The following is an 18,726-nucleotide window of genomic DNA, read 5'->3' on the forward strand; positions in this document are numbered from 1 at the left end:
CTCACTGTCTACTATTGACACCGTCCTCTGCTACTACTGTAATCCGACCGAAAAAGGACGATCGTACGACCCGAAGACGACGACGCCAGCAACTGAACAAAGTCTGAAACGAAGACAAACAAAACCGTCCTCTGCTGCACACCGTTGGAACGAATAGGCGAAACGGCAACCCTCGGAAGAAGCCGACCCCATCGAAACGGCCTCAAAAGAAACCAACTTAACATGGTACATCAATTTTTAACTAACATTCAAATTAATTTGTGGACCATTTAGAACCATTTTTTAAATCTTAGGAACTAAAATGTAACATTTGAAACCTTAGGACCTATCACACCAACTTCAAACCTTAGAAACCAAAGTATGTTTTGTCCAAATTTAAATAAATAAAAATGAACAATGACATTTTAATTCTAACATATTCTTCAATTACTACATTTTAATTAACTACAAATATAAAAGCCAAAAATGCATTTTAAAAATCATCTATATTTCATTACAATTCTAAATGGAAATAAACAACACTTGTTTGTTAGAAACCATCAAAACAATCTCATTCGCTTAACTATCGAGTCCATTACAATTGGTTTTCTTTACGCGTAAACACAAGCCTAAATGGACACAGATTTGCTGATACACCAGAGAATAAACATGCCAGCAATCAAAACAAAGCAGCAAAAATCACTCAATCCTCATCCCTTGAAATGACTCGGTGTTTATGAATCAAAAAATGGAACTAATATTATATGGTTAGGTCACATAGTTTAGTTTATACAAATCGGACCAGCATTCTGTCTCACGAGTCACGCACCGTCAAATGAACGCGAGACTTTTCTACATGATGATTTGGACATCTGCTAGTAGGTCCTGCCTAGCAATGAATTTACAAACGACCTATACATATAAACTAATGAACCTCCTATGAGTATAAACTATACTGAACAAAGAATGTGACTTTGCCCATGACTGGACTATTAATTCATCTGAATTACCTATCTAATTCTCCCATGGAGAGCGGCTTCTGAATTTCAAGGAAGCAACTCTATGCAGACGTAGCACCAACTTCACTTCAAGCTTATCGAGATCGAAAACCAGGTTTCCAAAGGTCAAATCAAGCTCCATTCCATCAAACTTTAAGCTTTCACCTCAAACTCTGTTCAATCATTTTTCCACCCTTCTGAACAAGCAAAAGTATGGAGGCAAGCAAATTATAGCTTTCAATACAAAACAAGACAATGATACAGTCGCGTTTGCCAATCAAGCTTGAATCAGCTAGATGTTTGCGGAAAATAGCAGAATATCAAACCCGTCATCGACGCACCAGCTCCCCTACGCATGTATAAATCGTACATGTATAGATAGCAATACATTACATCCAGCACTATCTTGTTGCAGATTCATTCTCAACGAGTCCAAAAGTCACTTTCAAACGATCTTGTAGATTTTTTAGGATGTTCTTTGTCATCCTTTTCTGATGCTTGGTGCTTTTCTGCCAGGCCATTCCAAAGGATACTACTACGCTACATCCCTTCAACTTAGAAGGTAGATCCTCAATTTGATATCTAAGGTGAACCTGCAAGGGAAGAAGCATTTAAACTAATCAATGAGCGCAAAAGCTTTTCAACCAGACAGGCAAGGCAAGATCCCTCGGACCTGTGTATTGAGACTACATTTAAGTCAAGTAAAAACATAATTGCTCAATATTCATACATTGAAATAGTCGCCAAGGGGAACTCCATGAAGTGTCAAGACCTCTTCAACGAGCCAACCATTTTTATTGGGAAGTGAGTGTCTTTGTTGTGTACTTGTCACTTCCACTCTGTAGTGGGAGATACGCTTGTCAAAGATATAATATATTTGCCTTTCATAAACATTCTCCTTCTCTGATTCCCATGGAGTAAATGAATAATTAAGACAACCAGCTTTCTCCATAACTTTGCGCTCTAACTCAGCCCCATTGAATAGCTCCATAGCAAAGTTGGTCTGGAAGCACCAGCAGAAATAATGTAACATAAAATTCATAATAAAATAACGATTAACAATAAGCAACTCGCAAGTTCATGTGCACATAATTAACAGAGAGTGTGGAAAGAGAGCTTACAGGAACAGAAAGAGTGGATGAGAGAACCTCAGTCATACTGACTTCACTGGGACCCAAAAATGATCCGCTCTCTTCAGTTTGTAAGCAGCATTTAGCTTCAGATTCTTCTTCAACTATTCGCACTTTTTGCTCCGGACTCAAAGATCTAGCCTTCCATAGAGCCATGATAGTCCTATAAATAATTTCAGAATTAATTTTTTTTTTTTAGCAAAGGAATCAGTAGTAGAAGTTATTGGAACTTTTTTTTTTTTAAATGCAAGAATACGAAGAATGCTTCCCTAAAATTTAAGGTCGTAAACAATACGAATATTCACTTGTGGGAAGACCCTATCAGTCTTATCTAGGATGTGAAAATACTTGAGAGCAAATTAGGCACAATTTCTTTCATCATTTGCCATAATCAGTTTGTCTTCATGAGGAATATACAACTTCTGGGCTCAATTCTAATGGTTAACCAGATAGTTGATTATAAACTAAGCAAAATGGAGCAGTGGTTGTTAAAATAGATTTGGTGAAGCCTGTGATAATGTAATGGGATTCTCCATCATGAGATTCTATGGAAGAAAGAAAATAAAAGAAAAGTGAATTTCTCAGACGAAGAGCTGCATATGTAGGAACGCTAAGGTTAGCTTTGATCATCATAAAGAAAAATTGAAGTTAGAATAACATCCAGGGCCAAGGCAAGTGATCCACTCTTCACTTTTTTCATTCTAGCTAGCTCACATCTCAAGCCTATTTGAAGCATGGGACGATGGCTAAATGTTTACCAGGTTTCCAAATTGGCAGAAACGGTGTAGACGACTATTTTATATTCTTATAGCACACACGAGCTGGAAACCTCTTCGATATCCTTCAGATGCTTGAGCTGGCTTCAGGGAGAAAATTAACTAGCAGAAAACTGTGGTCTGTGATACTGGATCCAACATTAGCTAGCAGGAGAGAGAAAATCAGGCAACCAAACTCCAGTAAAGTGATGGATAGTGGCCTCTAACCTATATGGGAATGCTCAGGTAACCCTAGAAAACTAAAAAAAATGTCAATCTTTCAGAAGGTGGCTGTCTTACTCTAGTTTGATCCGCACCTATTTCTACCTCTTTAAGGATTTCTGAACTAGACAAAGTAAGCCGACCATCCTTTGAAATATAAGCATACGGGTTATGAAGCTTAAACAAGAGAATATGCGGTTGGAGGTTGATTTTAGAACATTCTCAGAGACCAAATTGATACAATCTAGTAACTAAGCATCTAAATCTCAATATTACTAAAGGTTAAAAGATAGGAAATAGATAACACTAAGTTAACGTGGAAACCCCTAGAACAAGGATAAAAAACCACGATAGAGAGTCTCTTTTAATTATTTTAATATAAAATGAAAGTTACAAGAGAAGTCATATTTATAGGCTCTAGCAAGCCCTAATACAAAAAAGGAAATAAACCTGGGTGAAGTAAAATACTAAAATACCCTCGGGGTTATAAACTATCAACAAAGCCCCTTATTTCTAACACACCCCCTCAAGTTGGGGCATAGATGTTAATCAGACCCAACTTGCTAACACATGAGTCAAAACGTTGTCTGAGTAATGCTTTGGTGAGAACATCAGCAACTTGTTAACTAGATGGAATATACGGAATACAGATACTGCCATTGTCTAGTTTCTCTTTTATAAAGTGTCTATAAATCTCCACATGTTCCATTCTATCATGTTGTACAGGATTATTGGCTATGCTTATAGCCACTTTATTATCACAATAAAGGTTCATAGGTAAAACACAATTTTAGTGAAGATCAGGCAGAACTTTCTTCAACCAGATTTCTTCACAGATTCTCGAACTCATAGCTTTGTATTCAGCTTCAGCACTTCTTCTAGCAACAACACTTTGCTTCTCTTACTACTCCAAGTAACTAGGTTACCTCACACAAAGACTTTTTGTCAATAACTGATCCTGACCAATCAGAATCGGTATAAGCCTCAATGAATTTCCTGTCAGTTTTCCCGAACATCAGAACTTTACCTAGAGAACTTTTCAAATATCTCAGAATCCGATTCACAACTTCCATATGTTCTTCGTATGGTGCCTGCATAAACTGACTAACACTGACAGCATAGGAAATATCTGGTTTAGTGTGAGACAAGTAAATCAGTTTTCCTACTAGACGCTGATACCTCTCTTTATCAACAGGAACTTTGTCAATATAATTTCCCAGTTTCGCATTGAATTCAATAGGAGTGTCAGCAAGTCTACATCTGGTCATACCTGTTTCTTTTAACAAGTCAAGAGTGTATTTCCGTTGTGAGACAGAGATCCCTTCCCTTGATCTTGCCACCTCTATTCCAAGGAAATACTTTAGATCCTCTAGATCTTTGATCTCAAACTTGTCAGCGGTTTTCTTTTTTAGTCTGTTGATCTCAACAGTATCATCTCTTGACAAGACAATATCATCTATATACACAATTAGAACAATAATTTTCCCAGATACTGACCTTTTTATAAACAACGTGTGATCAGAGTGTCCCTGAGTGAAACCTTGGGGCTTAACAAAGTTAGTAAACCTGTCGAACCACGCTCTCGGGGACTCTTTCAAACCATACAAAGACTTCCTAAGTTTACAAACCCGATGATCAAACTGAGCTTCAAAACCTGGGGGAAGGAGGCTCATATAAACCTCTTCTTCTAATTCACCATTCAAAAATGCATTTTTTACATCAAGTTGATGGAGAGGCCAGTCTTTATTAACTGCAACAGAAAGAAGGACCCAAACCGTGTTTAACTTCGCTACAGGAGAGAAAGTCTCAGAATAATCTATCCTATAAATTTGAGTAAACCCTTTTGCTACAAGTGTGACCTTGTACCTATCTAAAGTTCCATCTGATTTATACTTCAGAGTGAACATCCACTTGCACCCAACTGTTTTATGCCTTTTAAGAAGAGCTACAAGGTCCCACGTATTATCTTTTCAAGAGCTCTCATTTCTTCCATGACGGTAGTCATCCACTCAGGAATTTCCATAGCCATATGTATGTTTTTCGGTATTATTGTTGTATCAAGGCTAGCAATGAACGCCCTAAACTCAGAAGACAGATTATTATAAAACATAAAACTATATATGGTGTACTTGGTGTAGGATCTGGTGCCCTTTCTCAATGCAATGGACATGTCAAGAGAGAGATCATAATCTCCTGGTTTGTCTGAATCCTCATCTGTAATAGGATTTTGATTATATTTTTCAGCCTAAGGAAGAGTCTCACCCTCTTGTATTTCTGTCGAAGTCTCATCACTGCTTGCAACCTTAATATTCTCTGGAACTAACATATCAACCTTGTCATTCTCAGCCAAATCAACAATATCATCCTCAACACACAAGTTAGTATTATCAGGGCCAATAGTACCTTGAGCTTGTGTTGGTTTAGATTCATGGACCGAAGCCAACGGAGCAGTAAGGGACACCATTTCCTTTCTGAGATTCTTCCTGTAATAAGTTATCCAAGGGACTTGTTTAATGGGTAGAACAGTGTGGACACTTAGGATGGGTTCAGAAAGGAGTTCAAGAAGGTCAGTAGGGACTGAAGATGGGACTGAAGATGTGGACCAATTAGTCTCTTCACTAGTACTCTCTCCCTGAAGATGACTAATAGGGAAGAAAGGTTGATCCTCAAGGAACGTTACAATCATAGAGATGAAGTATTTTTGGGAAGAAGGGTAGAAACATTTATAACCTCGCTGGTGAAGGGGATACCCAACAAAGAAACGTTTTTGAGCACAAGGGGTAAAAATTTAGTTTGGTTAGGGCCATGACTATGGACAAAGGCAGTGCACCCAAAAACTCAGAGAGGGACATCAAGAATAAGCTGCGTGGTAGGGTATGACTCCTTGAGGCATTCAATGGAGGTTTGGAGTTGGAGGACACAGGAAGACATTCGAATATTAATATGAGTTGCAGTCAGAACTGCATCCTCCCATAAGTAAGATAAAAATGAAGTAGACATAGCATGAGAGACCGTGCAACCTCGAGGAGGTGACGATTTTTCCTTTCAGCCACCCCATTCTGTTGAAAAAAATCCACTTCGTTCACAGGAGATGAATGAGAGTGCAGGTTTAGCGCCATTGCCGTAGTGCTTTGCCAAGCGTAGGGGTCTATAACTACAATAAGAATACCCGTGATCCGGGGCATGAAGCAGTTGAAGTTGATGATTTGTTTTCCAATTTTGCGTCTGTCTGTGTGACAAGTATGTAGGATCCGATCCACCTTAAGCTATAGGGCCTGATTGCAAGGATGGACCCGCTGAAGTATCTCTTTGAAAAGCCAGCCTTCATGGGCCAGCAAGGTGGCAGATGTGACTCTCAGAGTTCTGTAAAAGCAACTATCGACTTTTGGAAAAAAGGCAGATTTCAGCTACCTTCGGAAAATAAGGTCTCTTGTCAACTACCGGTTGTACGGATTGGATTCGCCAGATGCTCAGATTGTCTCAATCTTCAATTAGCTACCAGAAAAGCCGCTTTAAGGGTAGTTGAAAGTATTGCACTAAGAAAGACTCCAGTCGTTGCATCAGGTCAGATTTTCGCATTAGATATTTACCTAAACCAGTTTTTTTCGGCACTCGGTTCCCCTCGAATTTGCATCATCAAGTCGACGTTCAGTTGACTTTTTCGATTCGGAACTCTTAGTCGAGCTGATGGCGAGATCGATTTTTTGTTCGAGGTGAAAGAGAAAAAGAGAGCAACCACCGCCCAATGGTGCTTTTACGAAAGAGCTTAACTAATAGGGCCTTTTTCTAGATGACACGAGCTTTGGTAGACAATTCCTTTAGAGGACAGAAAATCACTAAGGGTATGATTAAGGAACTCACGACTATTATCACTACAAAAAATAGCAATTTTGGTGTTGAACTGAGTCTCAACAGTAGTGTAAAATTGTTGAAATATCGATGAAACCTCAAATTTATCAGTGAGGAGAAAAATCCATGTAAGACGGGTATGATCATCAATAAAGGTCACAAACCAACGTTTCTCCGACGAGGTGGTAATACTTGAGGGACCCCGAACATCATTATGAATAAGGGTGAAGGGTTGAGAAGGTTTATAAGGTTGAGACGGAAAGGTGACCCTATGCTGTTTTGCACGAATGCTCACATCAAAAGACAAAGAGACATCAACTTTATTGAATAAATGAGGAAATAAATATTTCATATATTGAAAATTTGGATGATCAAGGCGAAAATGCCACAACATACAATCTTTTTCTCAAGTTGAAAAATAAGAAGACAACAAACTAGTCCTATAACAGTTTCTAAAGGAGGAATCATCATCAAGGAAATAGAGTCCCCTATTGTACCGGGCAGTGTGAATCATCTTCCCCGAGCTCAAGTCTTGAAAGAAAACATTATCTGATGAGAAGGCAACTCGACAATTCAGATCTCTAGTTATCTTACTAATAGATAGTAAATTGTAAGATATTCTGGGTACATGCAGCACATTATGTAAAGTTAAACCATCAAAAGGAGAAATATGACCCTTGCCCGGAATAGGAGCAAAGGACCCATCTACAATCCGAATCTTTTCATTACCAGCACTCGGAAGATATGATAGAAAATTATAAGAAGATCTAATCAAATGATCTGTAGCCCCTGAATCAAGTATCCATGGTTTCTTACCATTTATGCTGAAGAGACTTAAGGATTGAGAGGTACCTGATTAAGCAACGTCCCCAAGAGAAGAGACACCAGGGTCACTTTGGCAATTCACCTGAGATTGTGACTAAGAGGCACTCACAGATTCACTCATAGGAGCCCAACCAAGATTGAGCTTATCATTTGGAGGACGTCTTCTACCATTTGATGGTCTACCATGTAACTTCCAATAGTAATTTTTCGTATGACAGGATTTCTAACAATGTTCACACACCAGGATCTATTTCCCATTTTGCTTGTCACTATCAGAACCAGATAATTTCACATTGAAAGCAGCAGATATAGTCGTGATGTTCATAGCATAGACTTTGTCTTCCTTTAGACGAACCCTAGAGCACATAAGAGAATGTATAGGCCTCTGTCCTAGTATACGACCTCGCACTATATCGAACTTGGAGCTAAAACCAGCTAGGAATCATAAATACAATCAACTTCCTCAAGGACAATCCCAAATAATTTCACGACATAGGTCCATCTCCTGCCAGATTAGGGACAATTTGTTAAAGTATGAAGTGACATCCATCGTCCCTTGTTTGTACTCGTGAGCCTGTTTACGCAGAGTGTAAAGATGAGACGCATTCTGTCTCTTAGAATATAATTTCTAAGCTGCATCCTAGATATCTCGAGCAGTCGCAGCATACAACAATGATTTCCCTATCTGAGGTTCCATACTATTAATCAGCAATGATCGAAGCAGGGAGCCTTCTCCTTTCCAAATGCGCTCCTGAGGATCCCCTGGCCTAGGATTTGGTATCTCACCAATTAGATACCCAAATTTGTGACGTCCCTCAAGAGTCATTTTAATGGACTGAGACAAAGAGATAATTCTAACCAGTCAACTTTTCTCCTGCAATTAACCCTGAAGAATTTCCCATAGATCCAGACAAATAGTTTGTAGTAGTTAAAGCAGGGAAAGAGGTTACTGAATTCTCTGGATACATCGATAAACTGGAAGGAATGTCAGAATTCACTGTACTGAAATTTAAGTTTGTAGAAGCACCTATGCCTGCCCCAAAAACAACAATTTGTTGCTGAAAACTTGCCTGAAAATTAGCCAACTATTGTTGAACCATTACCAGAGATAAACCAATCAAACCTTGATGTTTATAACTAGGTGACGCATGATGAGGAAGGCCCGGTGTCATGGTCATATACTTCTTCAACCATGCAGAGCCATGATCTTTTCCTCGAACATGGCCAGCCTAGAGGCTAATCCTAGCCAATACATTCTTTTCTCAAGTTATCTTACTCTGTCGGACCTTCAGGCCCTTCTTTCATCCTCAGCCGAGCTTACGTAATATTTGTCTCACGATTCGCATCGAACATCCGAACAACTAGTCGTACCTGTGAGCATTCTTTCGCTTGCCAGTGACTGTCTTCATCATATGTTCTCAACTTGACGCTTACAACTTAGCTTAACTCAACAATGTACATCGCCCCTTCGTACATTCCAGCTTCTCTCCTTCACCTTAGTTCTCGACCACTCAGTCATCCCATTCCTCATATCGAGTCGGGACCTTACCAGCACGAGTCCTGGCCCATCATAGGGTCAGTACTACTTTATCTAACTCACTATAAGCATCCTGCCAACCGAGATGAGTCTTGCCTCTAGCCAAGTGGAGACTAACTTTCCAACGCTCACCGGGTGCCCACCGGTATTCAACGATGCCATCTGAAACCTTAGAATGACATAAAACTTCATTTTGCCTATGGACACGTCTATCGAGAACCAACTCTCAGGTCATTCACATCTACCGGAACCCACGGGACAACCATCAATACGAACATCATCAAGGCATGACGACACTTGCGACCATACCGTGTCGTTTGAGGATACCGTGCCGAAACTCAAGCATATATACCAACCTCCACTCTTCCCGAGAAGGTGCAATGTCGGCACACCCGTGCTACCCGACACTATCCTTGAGTTAATCCTCCTCATAGGAAGTCGTCCAAACACTCATCCCGTGACACTCGCCCACACCATGACACACTCGTGTGTCATGTGGTAGCTCACTTAGGCACCAAGGACCAGGGGTGGTGGAGAGCCAACACCATGCCTCTCCACTATAGTGAATTCTGAACATTTTCTTATTTGCCACTCATGCATATGGATTATGGCAAACGGTCACTTGCCAGCATAGAGCTTTCGTTTGAACTCTGATTAACATGAAATTCGACGTGCTTGCATATTTCCTCAATACGCATCTAACTCTAGAGCCACTCGCCCAAACTCACAACGAGACCTTGACTTTCAAGGTCATGGCCCGAGACCCCGTCAGGCCCCCACGAAGCTTGTCACTAACACCACCAATGATACCGGTGCTTGTCTTCTTAGTTGATGTTCAACCTGACATGTTTGTTCACTCTTCTTTGTGTGTTGGATGATGCATTGTCCTCCTCGATTGCATCATGGCACTTTACTTCTCTTGCCCTTTTCTTTGGCCTAATGGATGACACCCTTTTAGATGTCATCGTGCTTGCTTCTTGTCTTGTCCACTTCGTGGGAGTCTCAATCCACATTTCATAGTAGGATTGAGACACCCGACGGCTGCAGGTAGGTTGCTTGTGGCTGGAAGGGAAAGGAATCGTGGATTCCCGGCGACTGCGAAGGACTTGTTGCCGCAACAGGGGATTTACCTCTGTGGTAGGTAGACGACTCACCAATCTCGGCTTCAAGGTGTATGTTTTGGCTACCGATAGCAAGGTTGGAGGAATAGATAGCAACGGCACTCAATAACAAGGGAGGAACGCCAGCGGCATCGTGAAAAGGGCGGCGGTGCTAGGGTTTCCATCTAAGGGTTGCGGCAGCACTAGAACTGGATGGATATGCAAGGACTGTAGATACCGATCGACGGCAGCTTGGACGGCAGTAGCAGCGGCGGTGTCGGCAATAGCGGTAGTGGTCGAAGGCCCCATCGACAGCTGTGGCAGAAGCGGGGCTGGTGCAAGACTAAGGTTATCTTGCACCGGTTGGTTTTCGCCGATGGCGGCTAGGGTTTCATCACCACGCTCTGATACCATATTAAAAGATAGAAAATAGAGAACACTAAATTTATGTGGAAAACCCTAGAACAGGGAGAAAAACTACGATAGAGAGCCTCTTTTAATTATTTTAACATAAAATGAGAGTTACAAGAGAAGCCATATTTATAGGCTCTAGCAAGCCCTAATACATAAAAAGAAATAAACCTAGAGTAAAGTAAAATACTAAAATACCCTCGAGGCTATAAACTATCAACAAAGACCCTTATTTTTAACACTAAATAAATTCTTTATCCAATTATCCAAGTGTTCAAGAGATACCCATATACTTATAAACTCCCTCACCAATTATTATTAACCAAGCAAAACAACCAATCCTTAAACCACTAAACAAACAAATGGACGACTACTAAAACAAATTGAATAATCTAACATAACAAACTAACAACTACTAAAGTCAATAAACTCAGAGCCAAAATTACCAAATTATCATTATTCTACGACATCCCTCAAAGTCCAAAGCTTTTGATCTCTAGAGGAAAATATTTGAGCAACAAAACACTTCCCATCAACTTGAACATTGATCTTTGAAGTAATAATCCACAATGTTTTCCCCTCATTTCAATATAAACTCCTATATTCTCCACCAAACTCAAGCTATGAGAGGTGCATCCAATAAAAGCCCCCACAAGCGATCTCAAGGCTCCAAACGCATCCAAGATCCATAAGCTAAGGCGGAAAAAAATCTGCAAAAGAATCCAATTACGTATTCCTAGAAGAAGAGAGCAAATAGTCCCATTTGAAGCCAGAAAATGAGGAACAGCTATGCAAATACAAGTACCAAAAGAAAATAATAGACAAAAAAATCACGAGTAAAAAATCAAATGCACTGAACTAGCAAGAGAGTATGAAATTACCTATGTGCTACACCAAACGATACAAAGGAATGGAAATGGAACTTCAGCCTGCCTTCCTCATCTAGTGTCTTTGCACCACTCCTTGCATCCAAGCCTCTACCTGCTCGGAGAGTTATAACAATAATTGGACTGGCCATTGATGAAAGAGTAGGAGGAGCAACTTGAATATCCTCAATGTCTTCCCACAAGAAAAAGAATTTGGTCTTGTGCCCAAATATATTTGCATGGAAACCTATGACTCTAGCTGACAGAAAGATGCGCCCCTGGACACAGCAACTAATAATTAGATGAAAATCATGATGTATAATTTTAATTGCCGGATGAAAAAAGTATGCAATAACATGAAATTCAATTAACTATAAAATCACTAAAGCACCTGAATCGGCATCTTTCGCTTCAAATGACAGGTAAAGTCATTAATAAGAAATTCTTCAGCTGGAAGCCCAAATAGTTTCTGAAAGGCTGAATTTGACTGAGGAGAACGCAGATTGATCTACAATTCATTTTAACTAAAGCTGTTAGTATATGAATGGAGTGAGAGATATACAGACAAAAACTTAAATTATAAAGTAGGATTCTAGGCCATGTACCTTTTTCCCAACCTCTTTTTCCATTTTACTTAAATACTCTTTAGCAATATTTACATTGCTGCCTCTTGTATTATCCAAGAAAATTCTCAAATGCAATTTTGATTGGCATGTTTGAGCCAACTTCCCCTGAAGGGGTACCCATATGTCAGCCAAATCTGATATACTGGTCCTGAGGAAATTAATCTCAGCATACCCCAAAGATGTAGCCTCATCAAAAGGCCCATCAAAATCATAAACTTCAACACCCAACACAGAAGGAGGTTCATTCATTGCATCAAATTCAAAAATTTCTGAAAGAAAAACAAGGTCTCCGTAAGAACATTAGTTTGTATCAAGTATAAATTTAAGACTAAGTTTCTACATCAAAAATAGATTTTCATGCTTTTTGGAGACCTAGGTAACAACTAATAGGTATCAAACATAAAAGAAAAATACCATTCCACTGAGGATCAGATTTTTGGAACTTGATTGAGCTGTTTTTAGTTTTCCCATTACATGTAAACACCACATATGGGTCAGATAACCCACTTGAATCAACTGCTGCTAAACTACACCCTTCAATCAGAGCAACAGTAAGCAACCATCCATCTCCCTGTGCTTTGACTCCATGATCACTCCCTGTTATAAAGAGAGGCACTGCAATCAGATAGAGCTTGTAGTAACAAACTGACTGCATGTATTATACTGAAATTACCGTTTTGCAGTCTGGCTCGCATGAAGCGTGAAATCAGCCCCAAAACACGTTCGCCCTGCAGAACTAGGACACCACACACAATGAATTCACCTATTGAATCAGGTAGGTCAAGCCCTACAAATTCAAGGCCCTGAATTGCGCTAGGTGCGGCCAGCCAAATGTGTACGAGCACGTACAAAGCCATAAAAGTAGTGAACAGAACAGTACAATTAGCAAAATATTGTACAGCAAGTTTAAAGGTCGACTGCGGTGGCGGTGCCTCCAACGATGCCAAAGCCTGTTCCTTATTTGATCCAATAGTCTTTTGATCAACTGGAGGAACAGTCTGAGATAACAAACTAGCATACTGGTCAAAATTGTCCTTTATACCTTGCCTGGCTCCATTCTCAATCATTCCTTTCATCATAGTGCTCTGCAGAAAATTCATTCGCCATGAAATTACCAGTCGTGAAGATTTCTCTTCTGACGGAAGCTCAGGACCTGGTGTTATGCAGTAAAGTATCTCTACTTTGAATGTGTTCCCATACATTACATCTGGAGTGCTTACAATAGATAGAACTGCATAAACATTTCCATCAGCTTTTAGGTACGTTTGTTCCTCAAATGCTTTGACAGCTTTGATTAGTTTTGTTGGAGCCTTAAGATATGATACTGTTCTATTTAAGCTTTCACCACCATTGTCAAATTTCCACTTTCCAAGTTGCAGTTCTGTAGTTCCCTGAAGGTCAGCCAAAGATTGTAGAAAACTTGAATCTGATGAAAAGAGTAGAGAATTGAGGTCAGAGGGTGCAATGGCATACAATTGATCGACCATTATTCCTGGAAAATTCGATGGGGTTTCAGTTTCTTGATCTTTGGACTCCAATACTTTTATTGCTTCTTCAAACGTGGCCATAGAGGATTGATCTTCTGAATTGACTTCCAAATTTTCAGACGGAGGGATTTCAGATATATCTGACAACTCAGTAGCTCGAAAAGAAATGGACGAAGAAGAATCTACATTTTTATAAAAAATTTGAGCAATACGACCAGCAAAGGTCTTCTGTTGAGAAGATCTATGTTCCTTCAGCGAACTCTCTCTTTGCCTTACTGGAGATGGAGAGCTAGATTTACCATTATGAGACCTTGGTGGTGAACCCATTATTTCATCACTAGAAGTCTTTGGGTAAGACACGTGACCATTGGAATTGAAGTCTACAAATGCATTGGTTTGAGAAAAACATATTGCAAGAAGAATTTCACCTGCCAACATTCGAACAAACAACTTCACATTCTTAACTCCTTATCAGCAACCAACAACATTTCATGACAAGAAAATGAACATTGATCACGAAGAATTTCATCAAAACTCCAGCAACACAACCATAAATTGGATCACACATCATGAAAATAACTTTAAATCATGCATTGCACTTCAAAGTCTTTATAAATAAGAAATTGTAACAAAACCCCTTTTTCCTTTTTCACCAGAAGTAAGAAAACGAACAATTGTAAACGTAATCCCAAATGACGAAGATACATGAAAACTATTATAAGGAGAACACAACATACCACAAACCTTCTGCTTGGACTTTTTGTTTTTGGGTTGAATAGAATGCCAAGTAGTTCCAAGCGAGCCATTATCAGAATTAAAAGCCCGGGAAATGGGTATCTTAACCTGTCCAACAAAATCATCATTGAAATACTTATCTTCATCCAAAACAGAGATAATTAGTTCCTCATCAAGATCATCCACCCGGAAACTAAACTCTTCACCCCAAGTTGGATTTAGGGTCTTCTTAACCACCTTGGTTCTGAACCTCTGCTTACCCAGCTGCAACCGGACGTATGGATCACTCAAACCATTCAGATCGGTTGCTGGTAAATTCCGAGCCTCGATTACACGAACAGTAAGCTTCATATTCTTATACCCAGAACACATAGAAATCCAATTTTATACCCAGAAAGCGACCAAACACAATCGTGACGAGGTGGGTATTTTAAAAATGGAAACGAAACTGAAAATTGATGCAATTAAATTGAAATGGGGTATGAAGAAATGTGATGATCCAGTTAAAACAATGAAAATAACTACAAGAAAAGAGAAGATTATTGAGAGAGAGCTAGAGATAGAGACAAAAAGAGAGGAAAAGAGCTGGAAGTTGGGAGAGTTTGAAGTGAGGAAGACCTTGCAAATTGGAAATGCGCGTATCCGGATATACAAGTTTTTCTTCTTTTTCCATTTCTTCGTTTCTCTTTCTTCCTTTTAAAAGAAAGGCGCATGCAGATTAGGCTCAAAAGATTTGACTTTTCTGTATCATATTCGAATTTCTACGCATATTTATATTGACGATCCATAAACAATTCAACCAAACTAACCTTTTTCTTCTGCAAATTCTCTATCAATTGCCAATTGCCAAACCCCCGCTTTGGGGTTCATTAGGGTTCTTTTCTAACCTTGACGTTTCTTCATTCTCTTCTTAATCCTTCGTTTTCTTCTTTTAATCCTTAAATGCTTTAAGTTCCATTTTCATCTCCTAACTATAAATTTTAGTCATCTTATATCAGTTTCTATTAAAATTAATTCTTAATTTTAGTCATTTTGAAGTTTGTTTTTCCTCATCCATGTTAGTTAAATAATAAAAAAAAAAATCATGTAAAAAAATAGATATGAATGTTTGTTTATGACTGATTTTGAAATGGTTAAATTCGTTTTTGTCATATTTAAAATCACTCTAAAGTACGTTTTTAATTCTTCAAAATTAATTTAATGTTTAATTATACGATTTTAAATATAATTTTCACATAATCAAGATTAGTTTTGAATCATTAAAAGTATTTTTCGTAGTGATTTTGAAAAAGAAAAAAATGATTTTAATCATTTTAAAATCACTCTCAAACATTTCCAAATTCTTAATTTTATAAAAAAAAAAAACTTTTCATATTTTTTTTAAATTAAAAAAAAATGAACTCATGTGACTATTTTTAAGATGTATTGAAACTTGAAAATAAAGAAGTTAAATTCAGACATTTAAAAATATAAGGATTAAAATAAAATGAAATCAAACTATAGATAGCAAAATCATACTTAACCTAAATTTATTAATTATCTATTAAGAAGGCAACAAATTGGTGATGGCTCATTTATTTTATTATTAATATTTAATAATAATAATGTGGGCTCTATCTCAAGTTGAATAAATGCCCATGAACATGGTTGATATTACTACCAAATAAGGGAGATGTGTATAGATTTTATATAGGTTTATTTAGTAACATTCAGTTGCCATTGTGATTCCTTCTCAATTGGGAAATATTTTACATACTAGATGTCATTTGCACCACAATCCCACATTTCTTTCTCTCCACCAACTTTATTTTTTTTAAAAAAAAAATGGTTATATTTCTAGGTTTTATTCAAATAACCCACAACCTTTTTAGAGATGGTTTTTAAATATAGAAAAATAAACCAAAATATTTATAAAATATAGCAAAATTTTAAAACTATCAATAATACATATTGATAGACACTGATAAACTTCTATTAGTATCTATCAGTGATATTGATAGACATTGATAAATTTCTATTAATATCTATCAGTGATATTTATAGATACTGATAGAAATCTATCAGCGTCTATCATTGATAGTTCTAAAATTTTGTTATATATTGTAAATATTTTCAACAGTTTTACCATTTGAAATAATTTTTCACCTTCTTATCATGGAACTAATGATAAATTAAATTAATCAAATTAGAGGCTTGATTTTTTTTTTCATTGTTAATATATATATATATGCGCGCTTTTTGGCTTTTTCTTTACTCTCATTGGTAGTGAAAAATGTTTTACTCTAATCACATCAAGTTCTAAACACTTCATCCAATCCACCAAATGGGAAATTTGTAACTTCAAAAGAATAGTATCAATGGTGTATTTCTTTGTTAGTTCATTTTTCCAAATAAAGTTTTACACCAGGATTTTTCAAATGGGATTGTGTATAAATTGATATACTTATGAAAGTTCATAGTTTAGATTGATACAATTATTAGTTCATGGTTTTAGTTAATATAATACTAAAGTTTAAGAGTATAAACTGATATTTGTCCTAATTATAATAAACTTCAATTTAAAAAAACTTACAACAAAATATTAATAGTCTATTTATAATTAATATTTAAGTGTTTAAAGACATTTTTTTATAATTAGAAACTATTTTTTAAGCACTTAAACAAACATTTCAAATTGGTTCTATGCTAAAATTCAATGAAAGTTTGACTGTACTATAGGTTCCATAAATGGGATTGTTTTAGAAATTATAGTAAAACGGTCCTCTGCACGTACTTGCTTTTTGTTTATCTGAAAATGCCTTAAACGGCATTTTTAATTTCAATGTAATTAGATCTTACTATTTAAAGATTTAATTACTACTTTTACGGATGAGTAATTGCAATTTGTAGCATTTTTATGAATAATAATCAAGTGTATAACATCACTTAAAAAAAATTGTAAATATAGACAAGTCTATCAACGATTAGTGATAAACTTCTATCATTGATAGGCTCTTACCAGTGATATAGTCTATCACTAATAGACTCCTACCAATAATATGATCTATCTCGGATAGACTATTTAAATTTGGTTATATTTGCAATTTTTTTTACATTATATTATATGTGCTAATACTTTGGGTTTAATGTCTATATTTGCAACTGTCCTCTTACAGATCCTACATTAGATTTGCCCCCTCCCGATTTTAAATCTCAAAATCATACCCATCTTTTTTTTTTCTTTTCAAATCTTATATTATCCTATTGTTATAACAATCTTTCCTTTCTTTTTATACTTTATCTTGTTTCTTTTTCATGTTTTGTTATTTTCTTTAACTTTCTTTTTTTTTTTCTTGCATCATGATATTTAGTTTGCTATTTAGATATATTTTTTTTGGAACAAGGATAAGTGTTTTTCTGGTAGAGTTATCCATTTATTATCTTTATTATTATAGTTTCAACTTTTAAAATAATAATCATATTTAATTGGTAATTCATTTTTTTTTTAATTCTCAACAATTTCAACTCCCTATGTTTATGTGATAACTTTGTTTCTTATTATCAGAAAGGCAGCCTAAAGACAACCTTAGTGAAGAAGGATGGTGAAATAGAGCAACATTCTCTCAATAAAGCACTCCATTAAAAGTAGGATGAAAACTTTCTTGTCATCCCTTTCACTTCCTAGCTATAATATTGTGGAGATGAGTACAAATTGTTGTATTGACAATCAATGTGCAAATAAAGCTACTACTTTTCATCCAAAGATCTCAAGCTAAATTTGATCATGAAATATCTAACTAATAATACTTTACTATTGTTAGCAATTTCGATCTCCTATAGACAAGCAATATCAACTCTCATATTAGAATTATAGTGTAATTAACTAATGAACATCACACAATTTTTAAATGATCATTGTTTGCACAAAATTTTAGGAGAAACATGTTGAGTTGAACTTGTGTTGATGTAGATTTGATGCGCATGTGGTTTGATTTCTAGTATTTGATCATCTGATTCTCTCTCAATTAAATGTGTACTCTTGACTTAAGAAATGGAGAATTCTCTAGGCTCTGTAGAGTGTTGAAGTCTGCTTGAGCAACTGGCTCAGTCTTCAAGAGTCTTCTAATTAGGAGAATTCTCTAGGCTCAGAGTGTAAAATTTTTGAACCCTGCAATTGGGGATTGTAGGACTCTATTTATAGATTTCCATGGATCTGGCCTAGGGTTG

The 18,726-nt window shown here is 37.1% G+C and overlaps 1 protein-coding gene across 5 annotated transcripts; it reads right to left on the minus strand.

Annotated features, from left to right (window-relative positions):
- Nucleotides 1–712: 712 nt before the first annotated feature.
- LOC120083389 (C2 and GRAM domain-containing protein At1g03370) lies at nt 713–15,469 on the minus strand. Of its 5 annotated transcripts, none has more exons than XM_039039136.1 (11): nt 15,330–15,469; nt 15,139–15,213; nt 14,530–14,628; nt 12,972–14,213; nt 12,713–12,895; nt 12,278–12,567; nt 12,064–12,180; nt 11,688–11,950; nt 2,099–2,270; nt 1,708–1,980; nt 713–1,570 (listed from the first exon to the last, which is right to left on the minus strand). In XM_039039136.1, the coding sequence occupies exons 4-11, from the start codon at nt 14,110–14,112 to the stop codon at nt 1,379–1,381; spliced, it is 2,631 nt and encodes an 876-aa protein (XP_038895064.1). In that variant the 5' UTR covers nt 14,113–14,213; nt 14,530–14,628; nt 15,139–15,213; nt 15,330–15,469; the 3' UTR covers nt 713–1,378. The 5 variants fall into 5 exon arrangements, with proteins under 5 accessions (XP_038895064.1, XP_038895063.1, XP_038895060.1 ...); XM_039039135.1 differs by having other exon boundaries at nt 14,523–14,628; XM_039039132.1 differs by having other exon boundaries at nt 14,523–15,213.
- Nucleotides 15,470–18,726: the final 3,257 nt, after the last annotated feature.

This window comes from Benincasa hispida, chromosome 8 (assembly GCF_009727055.1).
Source record: "Benincasa hispida cultivar B227 chromosome 8, ASM972705v1, whole genome shotgun sequence".
Lineage (NCBI taxonomy): Eukaryota > Viridiplantae > Streptophyta > Magnoliopsida > Cucurbitales > Cucurbitaceae > Benincasa > Benincasa hispida.